This window comes from Musa acuminata, chromosome BXJ3-9, assembly GCF_036884655.1.
Source record: "Musa acuminata AAA Group cultivar baxijiao chromosome BXJ3-9, Cavendish_Baxijiao_AAA, whole genome shotgun sequence".
Taxonomy (NCBI): Eukaryota; Viridiplantae; Streptophyta; class Magnoliopsida; order Zingiberales; family Musaceae; genus Musa; species Musa acuminata.
This window is the reverse complement of record NC_088357.1, coordinates 2,349,545-2,365,413: the sequence shown is the minus strand read 5'-3', so window position 1 is coordinate 2,365,413 and position 15,869 is coordinate 2,349,545. Positions and strand designations below refer to the sequence as shown.

At 45.6% G+C, this 15,869-nt stretch overlaps 3 protein-coding genes and 1 long non-coding RNA gene across 4 annotated transcripts; 2 read left to right on the top strand and 2 right to left on the bottom strand.

Moving 5' to 3' along the window:
• Positions 1-36: 36 nt before the first annotated feature.
• LOC135648522 (tropinone reductase homolog At5g06060-like) lies at positions 37-1,536 on the bottom strand. Its single transcript, XM_065166280.1, has 5 exons — positions 1,340-1,536; positions 1,052-1,259; positions 682-898; positions 492-598; positions 37-385 (listed from the first exon to the last, which is right to left on the bottom strand). The coding sequence occupies exons 1-5, from the start codon at positions 1,534-1,536 to the stop codon at positions 209-211; spliced, it is 906 nt and encodes a 301-aa protein (XP_065022352.1). The 3' UTR covers positions 37-208.
• LOC135648523 (uncharacterized) lies at positions 795-2,054 on the top strand. Its single transcript, XR_010500983.1, has 3 exons — positions 795-926; positions 1,019-1,211; positions 1,314-2,054. It is a non-coding gene; the product is annotated as an uncharacterized LOC135648523 (long non-coding RNA).
• Positions 2,055-8,196: 6,142 nt separating this feature from the next.
• Positions 8,197-10,680, top strand: LOC103996855 (L-type lectin-domain containing receptor kinase S.4-like). The gene has a single exon (XM_009417882.3). The coding sequence runs from the start codon at positions 8,212-8,214 to the stop codon at positions 10,366-10,368; it is 2,157 nt and encodes a 718-aa protein (XP_009416157.3). The 5' UTR covers positions 8,197-8,211; the 3' UTR covers positions 10,369-10,680.
• A 1,999-nt stretch (positions 10,681-12,679) lies between these two features.
• LOC135648943 (uncharacterized) lies at positions 12,680-15,869 on the bottom strand. Its single transcript, XM_065166977.1, has 5 exons — positions 15,783-15,869; positions 13,764-15,611; positions 13,447-13,651; positions 13,142-13,338; positions 12,680-13,055 (listed from the first exon to the last, which is right to left on the bottom strand). The coding sequence occupies exons 2-5, from the start codon at positions 15,568-15,570 to the stop codon at positions 12,955-12,957; spliced, it is 2,310 nt and encodes a 769-aa protein (XP_065023049.1). The 5' UTR covers positions 15,571-15,611; positions 15,783-15,869; the 3' UTR covers positions 12,680-12,954.

Genomic DNA, 15,869 nt, shown 5'->3' with positions numbered 1-15,869 from the left:
GGATATATCCAAGTGATATCGGACGTCATCAATTACTAAATCATCATCACACTATGCACATATATTAAAGTCATCAACATCGATGGAGTCATCATACAGGCATGATAAGCACATCTTAGTATTAAATAACACCCGTCATACGAAACCCAAACCGTACGTAACCCATATCAGATGTAATAAACTTGTCATCATCGATGATAGATGGAACTCACAGGTTGCCGTTGATCGTCTTCCCTCCATCGATACAAATCACTTGACCATTGACATAGCAAGAAGCGGGGAGGCAAAGGAAAGCCACCACAGCCGCCACCTCCTTTGGCTCTCCGAAACGCCGCAGAGGCACCCGACGTGTCTCCTTCGCTACGAACTCTTTGTTATCCAGCAACTGTGCTTAGCATGCAAAACCATTGTCATTTACTACAATCATAAGAAGGTGTTTTTGTGTCAACTCTGATGGAACGCAATTTGGATCAAGAAGAAGGCCTCGTTACCGGCCGAACAAGCGGTGTCCTGATGACACCAGGAGCGACGCAATTGGTCCGGATGTTGTCCTTCGCCCACTCACACGCGAGGCTTCTGGTGAGTTGGTTCATTGCTCCTGACGAAGAAGACGAAGGAGAAGGATAAGGTGAACAGGTGTGAAGAGCTCACAGAGGAACCTAATCAATTACAAGCATGAACCTTTGGTTGCTCCATAGACGGACGCCGTATTTATGCCGAGGAAGCCTGCGACGGAGGAGATGAACACGATGCTGCCTCTCGCTGATGCCTTGAGAAGAGGATGAGCGAGCTGACTCAAATGGAAAGCAGAGTCCAAGTTGGTACTCATGACATGTTTGTACTCCTCGAGTGTGACCTTTATCGCTGGATTTATGTAGCCTATCGCTGCATTATTGATCTATAAAAGAGAGCAAAACATCTTTGAAGTAATACCGACGATTAGATTCTCTTTGTACATTTGTATAGATCGAGATTTGTGAGTTATACTCTGTTTTAATGCCGTATATCTCTGAAGCAGAGTTGAAACTTCAAAGACGACCATGAAACTCACCAGAATGTTGAGCTTTCCGTCGAAGATGGATCGAGCTTTGTCCATTAGATTCTCTCTCTCCACCGGCGACGAGACATCGCAGACGGACCCCGTGACGGTGAAGTTCATGGCCTCCCATCGCTGCAAACACTTGTTGAGCTCTTGTTCGCTCCGACAGCAGGTATGGATCGCTGCTCCAAATCTAGCCAGTTCTTCTACTATGGCACGCCTGAAAGATCCACAGACACAACTCAGTTCTCATCGGCAAAATCACAAACAACAGATGATGGCATGGGAACTGTACAATACCCGATTCCTTTGCTGCCTCCGGTGACCAAAGCTGTTGTTCCGCGAAGAGACCACCTGTCGTCTGTGATGTTAGGCCTGCAACCATTCCCGGCCTCCATGGCCTTCTTCTCCCTTTCGGTCGACAACCTCAGCCGTGAATTCCTTGACCGAGAACCGTGTCTGAAGAGATCAAGCCAAGCCATGTTCACGTGACTCATCCCTTCTGGTTGATTACCGTGTAGCTGACGTGAAGAATCTCATATTTTGCTGGGTGGTTCAAGTGGATCATATGGAATTCTATTTGCAGTAACGAAGAGGTGTGCTACGTTCCAATGGTATGGGTCATTTCGCTTCCCTTTTCTACGTCGCCTTATCGAATCAACAGCACATGTGCTTAGGATCATGTGGCGCAACCAACACAAATAATTCAGCAAGACCAGGAAAATATCTTTTGTCAGCGATGATGTCGGCAGAAATGGAAGACTTCGCCTTCAAGAATCTGTCATTGCTCAGCCACCAATGGTCCTTCGCAGCGGCAGCGGCAGCGCTGCAGCAGCACGAGGAGTTGTGGCCAGGTGCAATGAAGCATCTGTATGCCTCTAAAATGGTGTGGAATCCAACCCACCATTAACCCGGCCGAAGCTTTCTTTTAATGGATCATAAGGACGTGGAAATTAGATGAGAAGGTGATGGAAGGTTTCATCTACTATTTAATCGATCAATTTTTTCTTCTTTCTTCTCCACCTTACCCTTTTTTCTTTTTCTAATCTGTTTCTCTAGAGGATAGTGATACAGATAATATCAACGATCAATTTTTATCCCATATGTGATCTTCGTATATGTCTAGCTCGAAAGAAAGACATATTATCTTTCCTTGGACTACTTATATGGATCAGCGTCAAGACAATCAATCGCATACTGTCTCTTTCCTATTGTGAGCTGTCTCCTTATGAAATATTTTATGATATGTTTTGTCCCTTTATAATCAAATATAAAAACTCATTTTTAATGTTCCTACAAGAAGATCATTTTTTTACCACTTGTAATTATACTCATCTATCTTGAGTTACTAACTTAAGCGTCGAAGGACTCAAATAAAAAAAACCTCTTCCCACCTCGGTTTTCATAGGTGGCATCTCGAAAGCTCGACATTTTCATCTCAGAAGCACCTTGGATAACCTTGTACACACGGGTTTGACCATGTCGAGCTTATCACTGTCCGATATCTCCTAATAATATTTTGTGTTATAAGTAGATTCTATTGTTATAAGAACATTCGCTCATCGATCCTCTTAATAAACACTCAAGCAAAGAATTTTTGCTCTTGACATATAATACGTTCACCCAAGGGAGGTCGCAACCATCCTTTCTATATATCAATGTATCCACCTCGGCACAAATATTGATGTGATACTAGTAACTATCCAATAACCTAGGTCTCTCACCCCTAGGGACAGTCCCGAGCAACCGACTCATCCCCACCAAAGTGTTCTTAGACCTTACTCAGCGAGGACAAATGCTAACAGGCATGATGCAGGTCGTTGCTCTACTTTTATCCCAATTGATCTAATAGGCGATGCCACCAACTCAATCATAGTCTCTGAATCCACCACTATTAGCACATGTTGAAATTTCCCGACTCGACATAGTGCTAGCATCCTAGGAGTGCTCGAGGCCTGTCGAGTAGGAGCATTAAGAGGGCACTTCGGTCCACGACCATGGAATTCAGTGGAGCGCACCACCTTCAATTTGTCTCATTTGAATCCAAGGTCCAATCAACGAACTTGATAGAGGATTCCCTATGGACCCAACTATAGTGGGTGGAATGATGTTTAGAGGAGATACGATGAGAGCTCCAATAGACAAAAGGGGAAGCACTAGTCAACCATACAATGAGTCGATCATCGTTCACATAAAAAATTCAAGAGGAATGGATTCTAGTAAGCTTATGTCTCCTGTCCTTGAAGGTATTTGATAGTAATATCGATATGATGGAGTACATTGTAGCTTTCCATGCCCAGATGTCGCTATAGAGCACTTCAAACATTCTAATATATTACACTTCTCTACCATGTTAAAAGACCCAACACAAGAATAGTACATTTGCTTGAAGTGGCTTTCCATCTACTTTTTTGCCCAACTGGCAAGGGAATTTGAATTTAACTTCCTCAGGAACTTGCATCATCGACCCTGGGCAACAACACTCCTCAGACTCAAGCAGGGGGAGAAAGAAATACTTGTAGATTTCATTATGTAATTTACCGATGAGATCCAAGGTATAATAGATGTCCATCCATTGCTCATAATACAAACCTTCATGATGAGACTCAGACTTTTTCATTTCTCTTAGTTATTGATAGAAGGACTATCAACAACTATACCTGAAGCACTTTAAAGAGCCAATCAATATATTATCGTCGATGTAATAGTTTCAAACAAGCGTGAGGAGTCACATAAGAGACCGAAGCAAAAGCGGTCATAATCAGCCTTAACCTCGAGGTCACTGTGTTGGAGGAGAAATGAATGACTAGAATTACCTCGCTTAAGGTCCGAATTGACTCCTCTAAATATGATGAAAATTGAGGTTTTCCTATAGATAAAAGAGAAGGGGCTTTTAAGAGACCCTCACCCAATGAAGACCCTGTTTGCGAAAAGAGACAAGTATAGGTATTATTGATTATACCAAGATTATAATCACGACATCAAGGATTATCATAATTTGAAAGAGTATATTGAAGACTTATAGACCAACATAGGTCCCTTAGTGATGAGCAGAAGAGAAACCCACTTTCTCCTCCCACAATCCACCTCGACGAACAAGCAAAAGAAGAAAAAGGAGCCTACTCCTATCGAGTCAACATTGTCGACGTCAAAAGCCTTCATCTAGGATGTCATACTCTATTTAACGAGTAAAACGATAATGTTCTCCTCTAGTTACTCAATGTTCAAGAGTTTCCATTGCCCTACATGGGCCCCTCGGTCGTCCACCCTACATCGTTCGAAGTGGATGGACCGACCAATCAATTAAAGTTGTACACTATCCGACATAAGCCTCATAATTATACTACAATGGTTCAAGTATTGTTGTCTCCTCTGTTATGACTCATTCAACAACATGCCTCATGTGGAAGAGGAACCTAATATGGCTCATCCCATAGTTTGCCTTGGTGATGACCAACAAAGGAGCATGATCCTACAACAAATTGATTGAGAGCAAGCTTTCTCTACCTGAAATTGGTCTCTCAACAGATCAAGGAGGCTGATCATATCTTGTACTATACAAAATTGACATCTTGATGGCTCCCCCCCACCCCCTTACCCCTAACCTGTGCATGGTGCACGTGTCGGATAAGTTGACTGTTGCACTTGGGGGTCTCTCCAAAGAATTCCAAAAGCACGCATTCATGGGAGACAAATGATAAGAAAAATATCATTGACCAATTATCATCTGACACATGGCCTCCGCGTGATGTCCAGATTGGAAGAAGGAGACAAAGTTTGCCTCCTACTGGTCTGCTCACGTGGATAAGAGTCCAAGGAGGCAAGCAGTTGTAAGTTGTCTCCCCTTATAGCGCACGCAGATAAAAGGTAAGTGAAGATTGTTAGAGGTGATTTATGACTACCTCCCTACAAAATATTTCAAAAAATATTTTACCCCTTTACGATCAAATATAAAAACTAATTTTTAACGTAATTTTAGGAGGATCACTTTTCACCACTCGGAATCGCATGTACTTACCCGAGATTACTTACTTGGGATTTGAAAGGATCAGATTAATAAATCATTTTAACGTTTTCATTTCGAAGACTATCTTGAATAACTCTATGCATACGGATTTAGATCACGTCAGCTAATACTAATCAGAACATCAATAATATCTTTCTTCTTATAATATATAGTCTATCATATAAATCATAAATAAGGTAATGGGGTTTATATAATATAATAGATGACAGAAAATATCCATGAGAAACTGGATGGAAGATCCAATATAAATGATCTAAATTATCTATTTAATTATGCATTGAATTTAAATATCTCAAACTCATTAAATGATTCGTCCATCAATTCAAACATTCTCCTACCAGGGTATAGGGCTTCGGCCACGGGGCAGCCTACCAAGTGTCATTTTCTTCGAATCACGTCATAATTTGGGTGGAAGGATGACTCTAACACAAGGGAACGATCAGTCACATGATGTGATTCGAATCATAACACGAACCGAATCAAGGCCAATACTAAGCATAGTTCCTATCATTTGTGGTGTGGAGCTGCATTTTGCACCCGAAACCACTCCCCTTACCAAACACCGTGTCCTGCCATCATCACTCCCGCCTTGCCCTTCACCATTACTCTCTATCAGGAGTCCTTTCGTTGTCACACGACCATGCTTTGTAGACTTTACTCTGCATGGTGTCAAAAATACATCAATTACTCTCACTTTAATCTTTTAGTGTCATAGAAATCTTGGATACCTATGATCCGTGGTCAATGATCTCAATCAACCTGAGTGGAACAGGTTATAAATCAGCATACAACAACAATAATAATTTCTTTTTATCCTTTCTTAGTGACGTGAGACTAACATCTAAATTCATCCACATGAAGAATCATGGGAAGTTGCGCAAGCGTGAGGAGAACGGCGACATGGGTGGTGGAGGAGCAAGAGAAACCAACGCCACTGCAGTTGGCCGACAAGCGTTCGATTTCGGCTGAAGTGGGAGATGCTGCTGCGCACGCCGTCAACGCCACCGGGGCTTCTGCTACTAGGCCGGTCAGCGTCATCCGCTTCCGAGATGGGTGCGGATAACGCGTTCCATCATTTCATATCAGCCGCTGCTGTAGACTTCGATCCTGCGTCTGGAAGCCATGATATGTTGATGAAGAAAGGGCTTCCTTTCGAGTGTTCTGGTCATCAACATCTTATAGCTAACTAATATTTCACCTTTGTTAGGATGATGCAAAATTCGGCTACATGATCGTAATGGTTAATAACTCATCCTCTCGAACGTTTCAAACCACAAATTACACCAGAGATCATTGAGAGCTACAGAATGAAGAGCTGTACACATCGTCCTTAGGTTTCCCTTTAGAACGTGACACTGAGAAGTTTAGTCTCGATTGTTTTCTGCTTGTCTGAAGTCATATATTGAGGCTATAGAAACCTGCTTATCGAAGAATGTTTAACACATGATCAGGTGCTGATCATAGATGTTGATATCTATCCGCCATGGGAGTTCCACAACTCCTCGAGAGATCGTGACGCCTCATGACACTTTGACGAAGTCAAAGCCGTATCTCCATGTTCCACACAACTTCATCATCATCTCGGTCTGTTCTTTAGTGCCGAAAGAGGTTAATCCACTCCGCCCACATATTAGACTTTGGTTTAGACGATGCATACTGTAAGACATCCGGAACCCTTCCTAATCCCACACAATGACTCTTCTAACTCCTAACCACAATGACCGTCATCTAAGAATCTCACCTTTCACATTGGCAACTTTTCTTCTTCTTCTTCTTCCTCCTCCTTAAAAAACTTAGGGTGATTAGAAAGCTCAAGATGAACTCCTTCCCATAAGAAACAGGAAGAATCTCTTCGTCAATACTTCACTGCAACATTAACCCTTCGAATGTCGAATAAACTATCACTAAGTATATGAAACCACGAAACATCATCGACAATGTCACGTGGATGAATGACATATACATGACATAATTCGATGTCATCAATTTTAGTTTTAAATGAATTTACTCAGAATATATCTCCGTTTGTATGAGCTGTGCTGGGTTGGGTTGGGGTTAGGTTAGGTTAGGTTAGGTTAATCTCCTTTTTCTTAATTGATCTGACTTCCTGTGGGCCAAATCTCTCGTCTAAGATGGATGATATTGTTCCAGAAGATGGTAGAATTGCCAACCTAGTGCGTCAACTGTACGCTTTTGACTCCCATCGATTCATAGAAGGCTCTGAAACCAAAAAGTCAAACTTTGCTGCCACAAGGCATTCGAGGCCATCTTGAATTCTGCCAACGTTGACAGGTTTCCGGTCAACACAATCCATTTGCAGCAGCGAGTTGGAGTTGGCGAACGAATTGAGATTGCAGTATCCACCACCTTTCGAAAGAAACAAGCAACCTGTTGTCCACTGACGCCGTTTAATACCATACCATGCCACACCCATACCCTCGGGTGATAGCATAATCTACTTGATCCATGACAATGTTACAGATGCACATCTCGATTATGGTGACTCTAATGATCTCCCAAAGGCCACTCAGAGCTGGTGGTCACGTCTTCGACGTGATAGGGATGTGGACTTCACCTCCACTGGGACGGTATACTTTGTAGCCTAATGCGATGATCAGTGGAGTCGAACTATATCAACACCAAGATGATGACTCCGTTTCTTGCCTTGGGTCTCATTTTTTCGGCCCTGATGGCGACGTGTGGGCGCTGCCGTCCTTGTCCCTCCGAGTGGGGTTGACGGATGGGCCAATTGGTCTCGCGGATTTTGACCTTCGGAAGCCCGTCACCTCCTCCAGGGTGGCGGACGAGTACCGCCGCACCGCTCGTCCGCGACCCTCATCCAACGGTCCTGGTTCGATCACGGGACATTCACGAAATGGATCGATGCCGATGGCCGCGAGTTGCTCACCGCACGTGGTTCCCGGGCCCACTGCGTCGTTCCTGATGGCTCTCCTAGGATCCACCTGTCCCGTTACGAATCTGAAATATCGTATTTAACCCTGTCAGCGTTTGCTTTTTGGGAGACATAGGACGCGATTTCCCGAAAGCATATGGGCTTTCTGGTAATTTTGATTTGCAAGTCGTCGACTTCACACCAACAGGACGCCTTTTTGGTGCCTCCCTGGCTGCTACAAAACTCTCCTCGATGGCCCTTTCGAGATCCCTCGTTCGCAAGGAATCCCCCTTTCCCCTCTCTGAACGGGCTATCATCTCCTCTCCGATGCGTAAAAGTTGGATCTTTTTCCCTCTTATTGTCTCTCTCATCCTCTCCGCCGCCGCCCAGCAAGATGAGTTCATCTACACCGGCTTCTCTGCCGCAGCAGACGGTGGCGTAAATGGCGGCGGGCGAAACATAAGCTTGATCAAGACGGCGGAAATCCAGGACGGCGGGATCCTGCGCCTGACGAACGAGACGACCCGGTTGATCGGGCGCGCCTTCTACCCGGAGGCCCTCCGGTTCCGGAACGCTGCCGACGGCTCTGCCTTCTCCTTCTCCACCGCCTTCGCCTTCGCCATCGTCCCCGAGTACCCCAAGCTCGGCGGCCACGGCTTTGCCTTCACCATCGCGCCCTCCAAGGAGCTCCCGGGTGCCCAGCCCAGCCAGTACCTCGGCCTCATGAACTCCTCCGACATCGGTAACGCCACCAACCACGTCTTCGCCGTGGAGTTCGACACTGTCCAGGACTTCGAGTTCTTGGACATCAACGACAACCATGTTGGAATCGACATCAACAACTTGGCCTCCAATCGGTCCGCTGCCGTCGCCTACTTCGGCAGCGACGGCGCCAAGAACGACCTCAATCTCAAAGGCGGCCACACGGTCCAAGCTTGGGTCGATTACGACGGAGTAGCGAAAGTCGTCAACGTCACTGTGTCGCCCTTCTCCTCGAAGCCGGACACTCCGCTGATATCCTTTCCGGTGGATTTGTCCCCGATTCTCCAGGACGAAATGTTTGTGGGCTTCTCGGCGTCCACCGGATTGCTCGCCAGTTCCCATTATCTCCTTGGTTGGAGTTTTAAGATGAATGGCGTCGCGCGATCGCTCGACCTCTCCTCCCTGCCTTCGCTTCCTGAGCCGAGCAAGAAAAATATTCCCTTGATCGTCGCTGCCCCTGTCACGGCCTTTGTCGTCCTTGTCGCCGCTATAGCCGCTGCAGCGTACCTCTTCTACAAGATCAAGAACGCCGACGTGATCGAGCCGTGGGAGCTGACCTGCGGCCCGCATCGCTTCTCCTACGAGGAGCTGAAGCGCGCCACCAAGGGATTTCGGGACCGAGAGCTCCTGGGCTTCGGCGGGTTCGGCAAGGTCTACAAGGGGACGCTTCCGGGCTCGCGGGTGGAGGTGGCGGTGAAGCGTGTCTCCCACGAGTCCAGGCAGGGGATTCGCGAGTTCGTAGCGGAGATCGCCAGCATCGGCCGGCTACGCCACCGGAACCTGGTGCAGCTGCAGGGCTGGTGTCGCCGCCGCGGCGACCTCCTCCTGGTGTACGACTACATGCCCAACGGAAGCCTGGATAAGTTCCTCTTCTGCGACGATCGCCACGGCCAGCCGCCAGGGCCGCTGCTATCGTGGTCGCAGCGCTTCAGGATCCTCCGCGGAGTCGCCTCCGCGCTCCTCTACCTCCACGAGGAATGGGAGCACGTGGTGATCCACCGGGACGTCAAGGCCAGCAACGTCCTCCTCGACGCCGAGCTCAACGGCCGCCTCGGCGACTTCGGGCTGGCCAAGCTATACGACCACGGCGCCAACCCAAGCACCACCCGCGTGGTGGGCACCCTCGGCTACCTGGCGCCCGAGCTCACCCGCACCGGCAAGGCCACAACCAGCTCCGACGTGTTCGCCTTCGGAGCCCTGGTGCTCGAGGTGGTGTGCGGGCGGCGGCCCATCGAGCCGAAGGCGGCGCCGGAGGAGCTGGTGCTGGTGGACTGGGTGTGGGAGCGGTGGACCGCGGGTCAGTGGGCCGACGTGGTGGACCCGCGGCTGGGCGGCGAGTACGATCGTGAGGAGGTAGCGGTGGCCTTAAAGGTGGGCGTCTGGTGCTCACACCCGTCGGCGGCGGCCAGGCCGGGCACGAGGGAGGTGGCGCGGTACCTCGACGGCGGTGATGCGGCGGAGGTACCGCCGATGCCCGGCCCGGCGGAATACTCCGCCGCCGGCGAGAGCAGCGTTGGCTTCGACGACTTCGTGCACTCCTACCCTTCATCGTTCGAGAAGGTCTCCTTGTGCTCGGCTGCCGTTGTCGAGGAGGCGGCGGGGCCCGCTTACTCCCCCCTCTCCCGGTTCTCACAAGTGAGCTTGTGAGCCCATACCGACGAAAAGAAGAGGGCGCTAAGATTTGCGTGAGGTTGGGCTCGGTGGGTCTGTCGGTTTGAGCTGATCGATCGGGTCTCGTTCACGGGACAGTGTCGGTAGTCCGGATGGGAGGCTGAGCGAATTGGTCGAATAGGACAGTTGGGAGTGAGGCGAGGACACTTTGTTGCCTTCGCTTCGCCATTAAAAATCATTCCTACTTGCCAACTGTTTTGGTGAACACGATCTCGATTTCTTTCTATCAAATCTGGAAGCAAACCAAAATGGATTCGGTTCAAGAACGGAACCCACTATTTTTATTTATTATTTGTTCAAAATACCTCTTTAATTAGTTGAAAGAGATAAATTCATTTGATTTTTTTTTTTTTTTGGAATCAGAACGAATTCCGATTCGACTCTGATTTCGAATTAATGAACCATTGATTTAATTCGACTCTGATTCTTAATCGATTTGGTTTCGATTCAAATCGGGTCTTTTAACCCGATTGTTTATTATGTAACAGTAGTGACACATCAATGTCCAGTTTGATGAAATGGCATAGTATATGCTGTGGCCGTATGTGCTTTGGTCTGCCAACTTAAATTTTTACCCACCCAGAGGGGGGTTTTGAATGCACTGATTTGACCTCGCGGCCATGCATTCTTGCAGCAAGACACCTCTCCGTTAAAGATCCTGACACGCGAATAACTCAGCACCACCAACTACAAAGAACAACTTTACAGCTTTGATGCGATGAGATCTACCGATACAAATATGGCCCGCTTTAAAGTCAGAATGCACAATGCTCTAAAATAAGCAGATGCTATTCTGAATCCTTTAGCTGATCTGAGTTATAGACAATTGGGGCTGAGTTATATATATATATATATATATATACACACTTATAAAGCTCTGAAATAATATATCTGCCGCTGCAAATTTCAATACGGCCATATACACCCTTTAATTAATTTTTTTTTTATATTTTTTAAAATTAGATATCTCTACGTATAAAAATAAATAATTTAATCTTATTTTTTCTCACATCGTTAATTTTATTAACGAAAATATCACACATGCTCAGTGATAAGTCGAAGTACGGTAAAATCAACACATGCTCGATGATAAACCCTATGAAATTTTCATCAATAAAATCAACGATGTGAGGAAACACATAATTAAATGTTTCACTTTGATAATATATAATTAGCCCTCCTATTATCTTTCATATATACCAAAAGAATATAGAGTATCTAACATGTGCACAAAAACCACAAGAAGCACAGATTTGAGGATAAACCTAAATTGATTGAAGACATTGTTTGGGAGCTTGGTCAACCATGAAAAGTCTTATCAAATGCAACAAAACAAAACATGAAAAGAGTGCAGCAAAACAATGACATATACCAATGTGTAGAAGTCCACAGGTTAGGAACATATGCTGGTGATGTGACAGCATGAAATGTGCTAATTGGCACATATATTTAGCTTGTTCTTCGCATGATATAAACACCCATGCTGATACCATGCCACCACAATACGATATGGTCAGCTTGGATCATCTAGAACCACCCTCAAGAATCCAAAGCATATATAACATGCATAAGTCACTTTTGTCCATCACAATAATATATTAGCCTCTTAATTTCGGAAATAAGAGTTTTTCTTGTTGATCAGTCTCATAGAACTCTGGAAATCTAAGGAAACCAACACCTTGATCATTTCAGTTCCTTAAGACTAAAATCTAGCAAAGCATGTAGAATTCAAACCAAGACAAGAAACATATTGAGAAAGATGTCCATGAGAAGCATTGCGGCTCCCTTGCTTCATAAGTACAATGGGTTTCACAAATATAAGCTTGACATTAGGTCTCATCTCTATAGATCAGACCATGAAGTTCCTTATAACACAGTTGGCATTAGGTCTCATCTCTCCGATTGACCACTCACATTTTTCTGATATCCAAGGCCATAAGTTTATTGATCTTTGCTATTCCATCTTAGTTATAACCATTCATAATCTTGTGGGATCATATTATAGGTTGAACAAGAAAGCAGAAACCATACACTTTTCACATACTGACTTTTAGAGAAACCAGTGACTCCAGCTGTGGCGGGCATGTAAAGAACAAGCTGATTAAGCAAGGACAAGTTCTAGAACTTTCAGTGGTTAACTTAAAAGAAAGCTAAGATACTAACAATTTTTGTTGTTGCCAGCATGCAAGTTCATCATTATTTAGCATAAGAAATTGCTAAAAGAAAATTTGCTTCAAATATCAATCATTTCTTTTGAAATCCACTGCACCACTTCTATCAACAGGACTGGTTTAACTTGCTATATTATTGGGGAAACGGAGTGATACAGTCCACAAACTTAAAAAACTAGAATAAACAAAGGAATAAATAAAGTAGACTACAACTACAGTTGCCATGTCAACTATCACTTTCAAATTGAAAACATCTACAGATGTACAATATGATGTCTGCATAAGTAGCACTAAGTGGACTAAATCTCAGTGTTTAACAACAACATACCTCTTCTAGAGTGAGAGCACTCCTCTTGGAGCCATTTTTTCTTTATTCTTTGACAATCCAATTTCATGTAAAAGCCGTATCTTCTTGAACCTCATCATCCTCTTTTATATCACCATCATCCTCCACATTCTTGCCAGCAGCCTGGATCACCTCATCATCAATTCCTGTGAAAATAAGAATGCCAAAGTTCAAGTTAGCAATTGGTCGTGAGTTCAATCATCAAGATATATACAATATAGAAGAAGTATACCAGCAAGGAAAGTTTCGGTTTCCTCATCATTTATATACTCAGATTGCAATTGAGTAGCCACTGGTTGGTTCAGCGTCATCCAATTGGAATGGTCAGCATCAGCGGAGAGCAGATCATTTTTCTCCACAATCCAGTCACCAACAACATCAATGTTATCGACGGATATAGGATCAAATGGTTTATGCCTCAAAATCTTCCTGTATAAATTCATAATTCATATTTTGACCATGAGTTGCAAGAGTATTTGATTAAGATACTATAATCTGCCATCAGCATGCAACATGCCAGAACATCATCATAGTTACCTTTGCTGTAGCTGCAAGTTATAATGTACGAAGATGAGGTCACAAAGTCGTTGATGTTCTAAATAGTTCATTCTGTGGTTGTGAATTTGTTCAAAAGGAAGGTGAACTCGCTCACATCCCCTTGCACTGCATGTTTGACTGAGGATGCGTATCGCCAAACGCATTAAGTTTGGGCAAGCGCCTCCATAAGTGGACCACCATTCAGCTACAAAATAACCAAAAGAAGAACAAAATCACCAACAAAAAAATCAAATGACAAACAATTCTTGCGTTAGTATTACTTTGGAGAAGAAACAATATTTTCAAGTTTTCCTTACCAGGAAGCAAAGTATTCCTTGCTCTAGTAGCCATTTTCCTACCGAAGTCCCCCGATGAGCTTTTATAAAGACTGAGCTCCTTTTGGATTTTATCTTGGATATTTGCCTCGGGGATTAGTCTTTCTATACAATCGAGCACCCCGGATGAGATCTCATTGCACACATCTTCTTGAATGCTGAAGAAGAAGCGAGGGTTCAAAAAGAAAGCAGCTGCATAAAGAGGACTAGGCGGATGTCTATTCCACTTCCAGTCTATAATTTCCCAGTAAATCATGTAGTCAGCCTTCTTCAAAAGTTCTTTCCTTATTGCCTGTTTGACTTGATACATCGCGACATGAATATATCCCATGGCAGGTTTCTTATCACTCTCTACTAATTTATAAACCTGCAAAAGTGGTTCTGTTATCCGGACGATTGCAGCACAAGAAGACCAAAATGGTGGACTACAAACAAGTTCAGATACTGCAAGTCCTCCGGGCTTCCTTGAATATGGCGAATCCAACCACTCCCCTGAGGTGACCATCATTGTCAAGTCCTCCTTTAAGCTAATCAGACTCTTCAATGTGATGAAGTTCATGGCAGACCGGCTGTCACAAGGAAGTATTAAATCTTTCCCATTCGTATACTTCCTCGTCATATTCAAGACAACTGCATTAGAGTAGATAAACCCTGTGATGGCTTTAGCATTCTCAATGACCTCGCTTATCGCTTCCAACTTCCCGATGTCCTCTAGAATTTCTTCTATGCATTGAGAAGCACATGGCGTCCAAAACAAGGTGGGAAATGTCTCTGCCAACTTGCTCCCGGCAGCAACATGGATCTCCGAATAACTAGTAATCACCTGAACTACATTTCTCTCGCCGACTCCTTCCACAACATGCTTAAGCAGCTCATATAGAGTATCAGCAGACGTAACTATGTGTGATGCATCAACTGATTTCAGGAACATCGTTCCTTCAGGACAGTATACCATAAAGTTTATCAGGGTCTTACCGGTAGTCGTAGTCCATTCATCTGCCAACACCGAACACCCAGTTCGGCTCCATGTTGCCTTGTATTGCTCCAATGTGTTATTCAATTCATCAACTGATCTCTTCAAGATCCAACCACGGAAATCATGATAAGATAACATTCCCAGCCCCGGTCCTGCCGAAGCAATTGCATCAACCATTGGTTGGAAAGACGCACAGTTCACCGCTTCCAAAGGCACCCCAGCCTCGTATAAAAACCGCCCGATAGCCATACAAACTTGATCTTTGTTGATGGTGCCTCCAATGAAAGGCTTGCCAACATCCGACACCGGAGCAGCAGTTTGTAGGGAAAGAGGAGGAGGAAGAAGGGGAGGAGAAGTATATCTTGCTCTCTTCTTCCGCCCCCTCTCCGGAAGTTTAGTCACAACGTCCTCCTCTTTTACTTCCACCTGGACCGCACCCGTGTCGACCATCTCCGGGAGCTGGATTAAATGCAAACCGGCGTCCACATCGCCACCGTCTGCCTGAATAGGGTCGGCCCTGCTCACCTCCTCCGCAGGCTTCAGCTTCTTCTTCCTCCTCGCGGCGGAGCCGTCCAGGCTCTGCTGCATCGCGACCTGCACCTCCAGCGGCACCTTGGGGCAGCACGATGCGTTGCCCTTGTGCCGGGCGAGGTGCTCCTTGATGCGGTGGATGCCGCCGCCGAGGAACTGCTTCATGCAGTACACGCACCTGAGCTTCGTCCGGCCGGCCGACCGCACCATCAGGCAGTGCTTCCAAGCCGGGTCGTGCTTTTGCGTGCCGATGGGCAGGATGATCTCGGAGGTCGAGGCCATTCCGCCGGCCGCAGGCAACGGAATTAACTTCCCACCTTCACCTGAGATCGACAGGGGGAAGCCACGGTGAGCGGCGCGGGCACGAGGGTGGAGCCCAAGGAAAGGTGAAGGGGCCGCGGGGCCCGCATGTGGTCTTACAGGTGGCGAAAGGAAAGAGGCAGACTAAGATTTCAAGGAAACAACGTGGGTTGGGGGGGTTGAGAGAGACTTACTAGGCTTTTCGCGTCGCGTTGCACTCCTGGCTGCGGGAGAACCGAAGGAGCGAGAGAGGGATTTGGTCCGGTTTGGTGATATTTATA

Excerpts from the sequence above, each read along its gene's own strand:
- LOC103996855 (XM_009417882.3), top strand. The coding sequence starts at position 8,212 with ATGGCCCTTTCGAGATCCCTCGTTCGCAAGGAATCCCCCTTTCCCCTC.
- LOC135648943 (XM_065166977.1), bottom strand. The coding sequence starts at position 15,570 with ATGGCCTCGACCTCCGAGATCATCCTGCCCATCGGCACGCAAAAGCAC. Across the intron at positions 13,652-13,763 it reads AAGGAATACTTTGCTTCCTG|CTGAATGGTGGTCCACTTAT; the intron begins GTAAGGAAAACT and ends GTTATTTTGTAG. Across the intron at positions 13,056-13,141 it reads AACCGAAACTTTCCTTGCTG|GAATTGATGATGAGGTGATC; the intron begins GTATACTTCTTC and ends TTATTTTCACAG.
- LOC135648522 (XM_065166280.1), bottom strand. The coding sequence starts at position 1,536 with ATGAGTCACGTGAACATGGCTTGGCTTGATCTCTTCAGACACGGTTCT. Across the intron at positions 1,260-1,339 it reads GGAGGCAGCAAAGGAATCGG|GCGTGCCATAGTAGAAGAAC; the intron begins GTATTGTACAGT and ends TGGATCTTTCAG. Across the intron at positions 599-681 it reads CGTCTATGGAGCAACCAAAG|GAGCAATGAACCAACTCACC; the intron begins GTTCATGCTTGT and ends CTTCTTCGTCAG.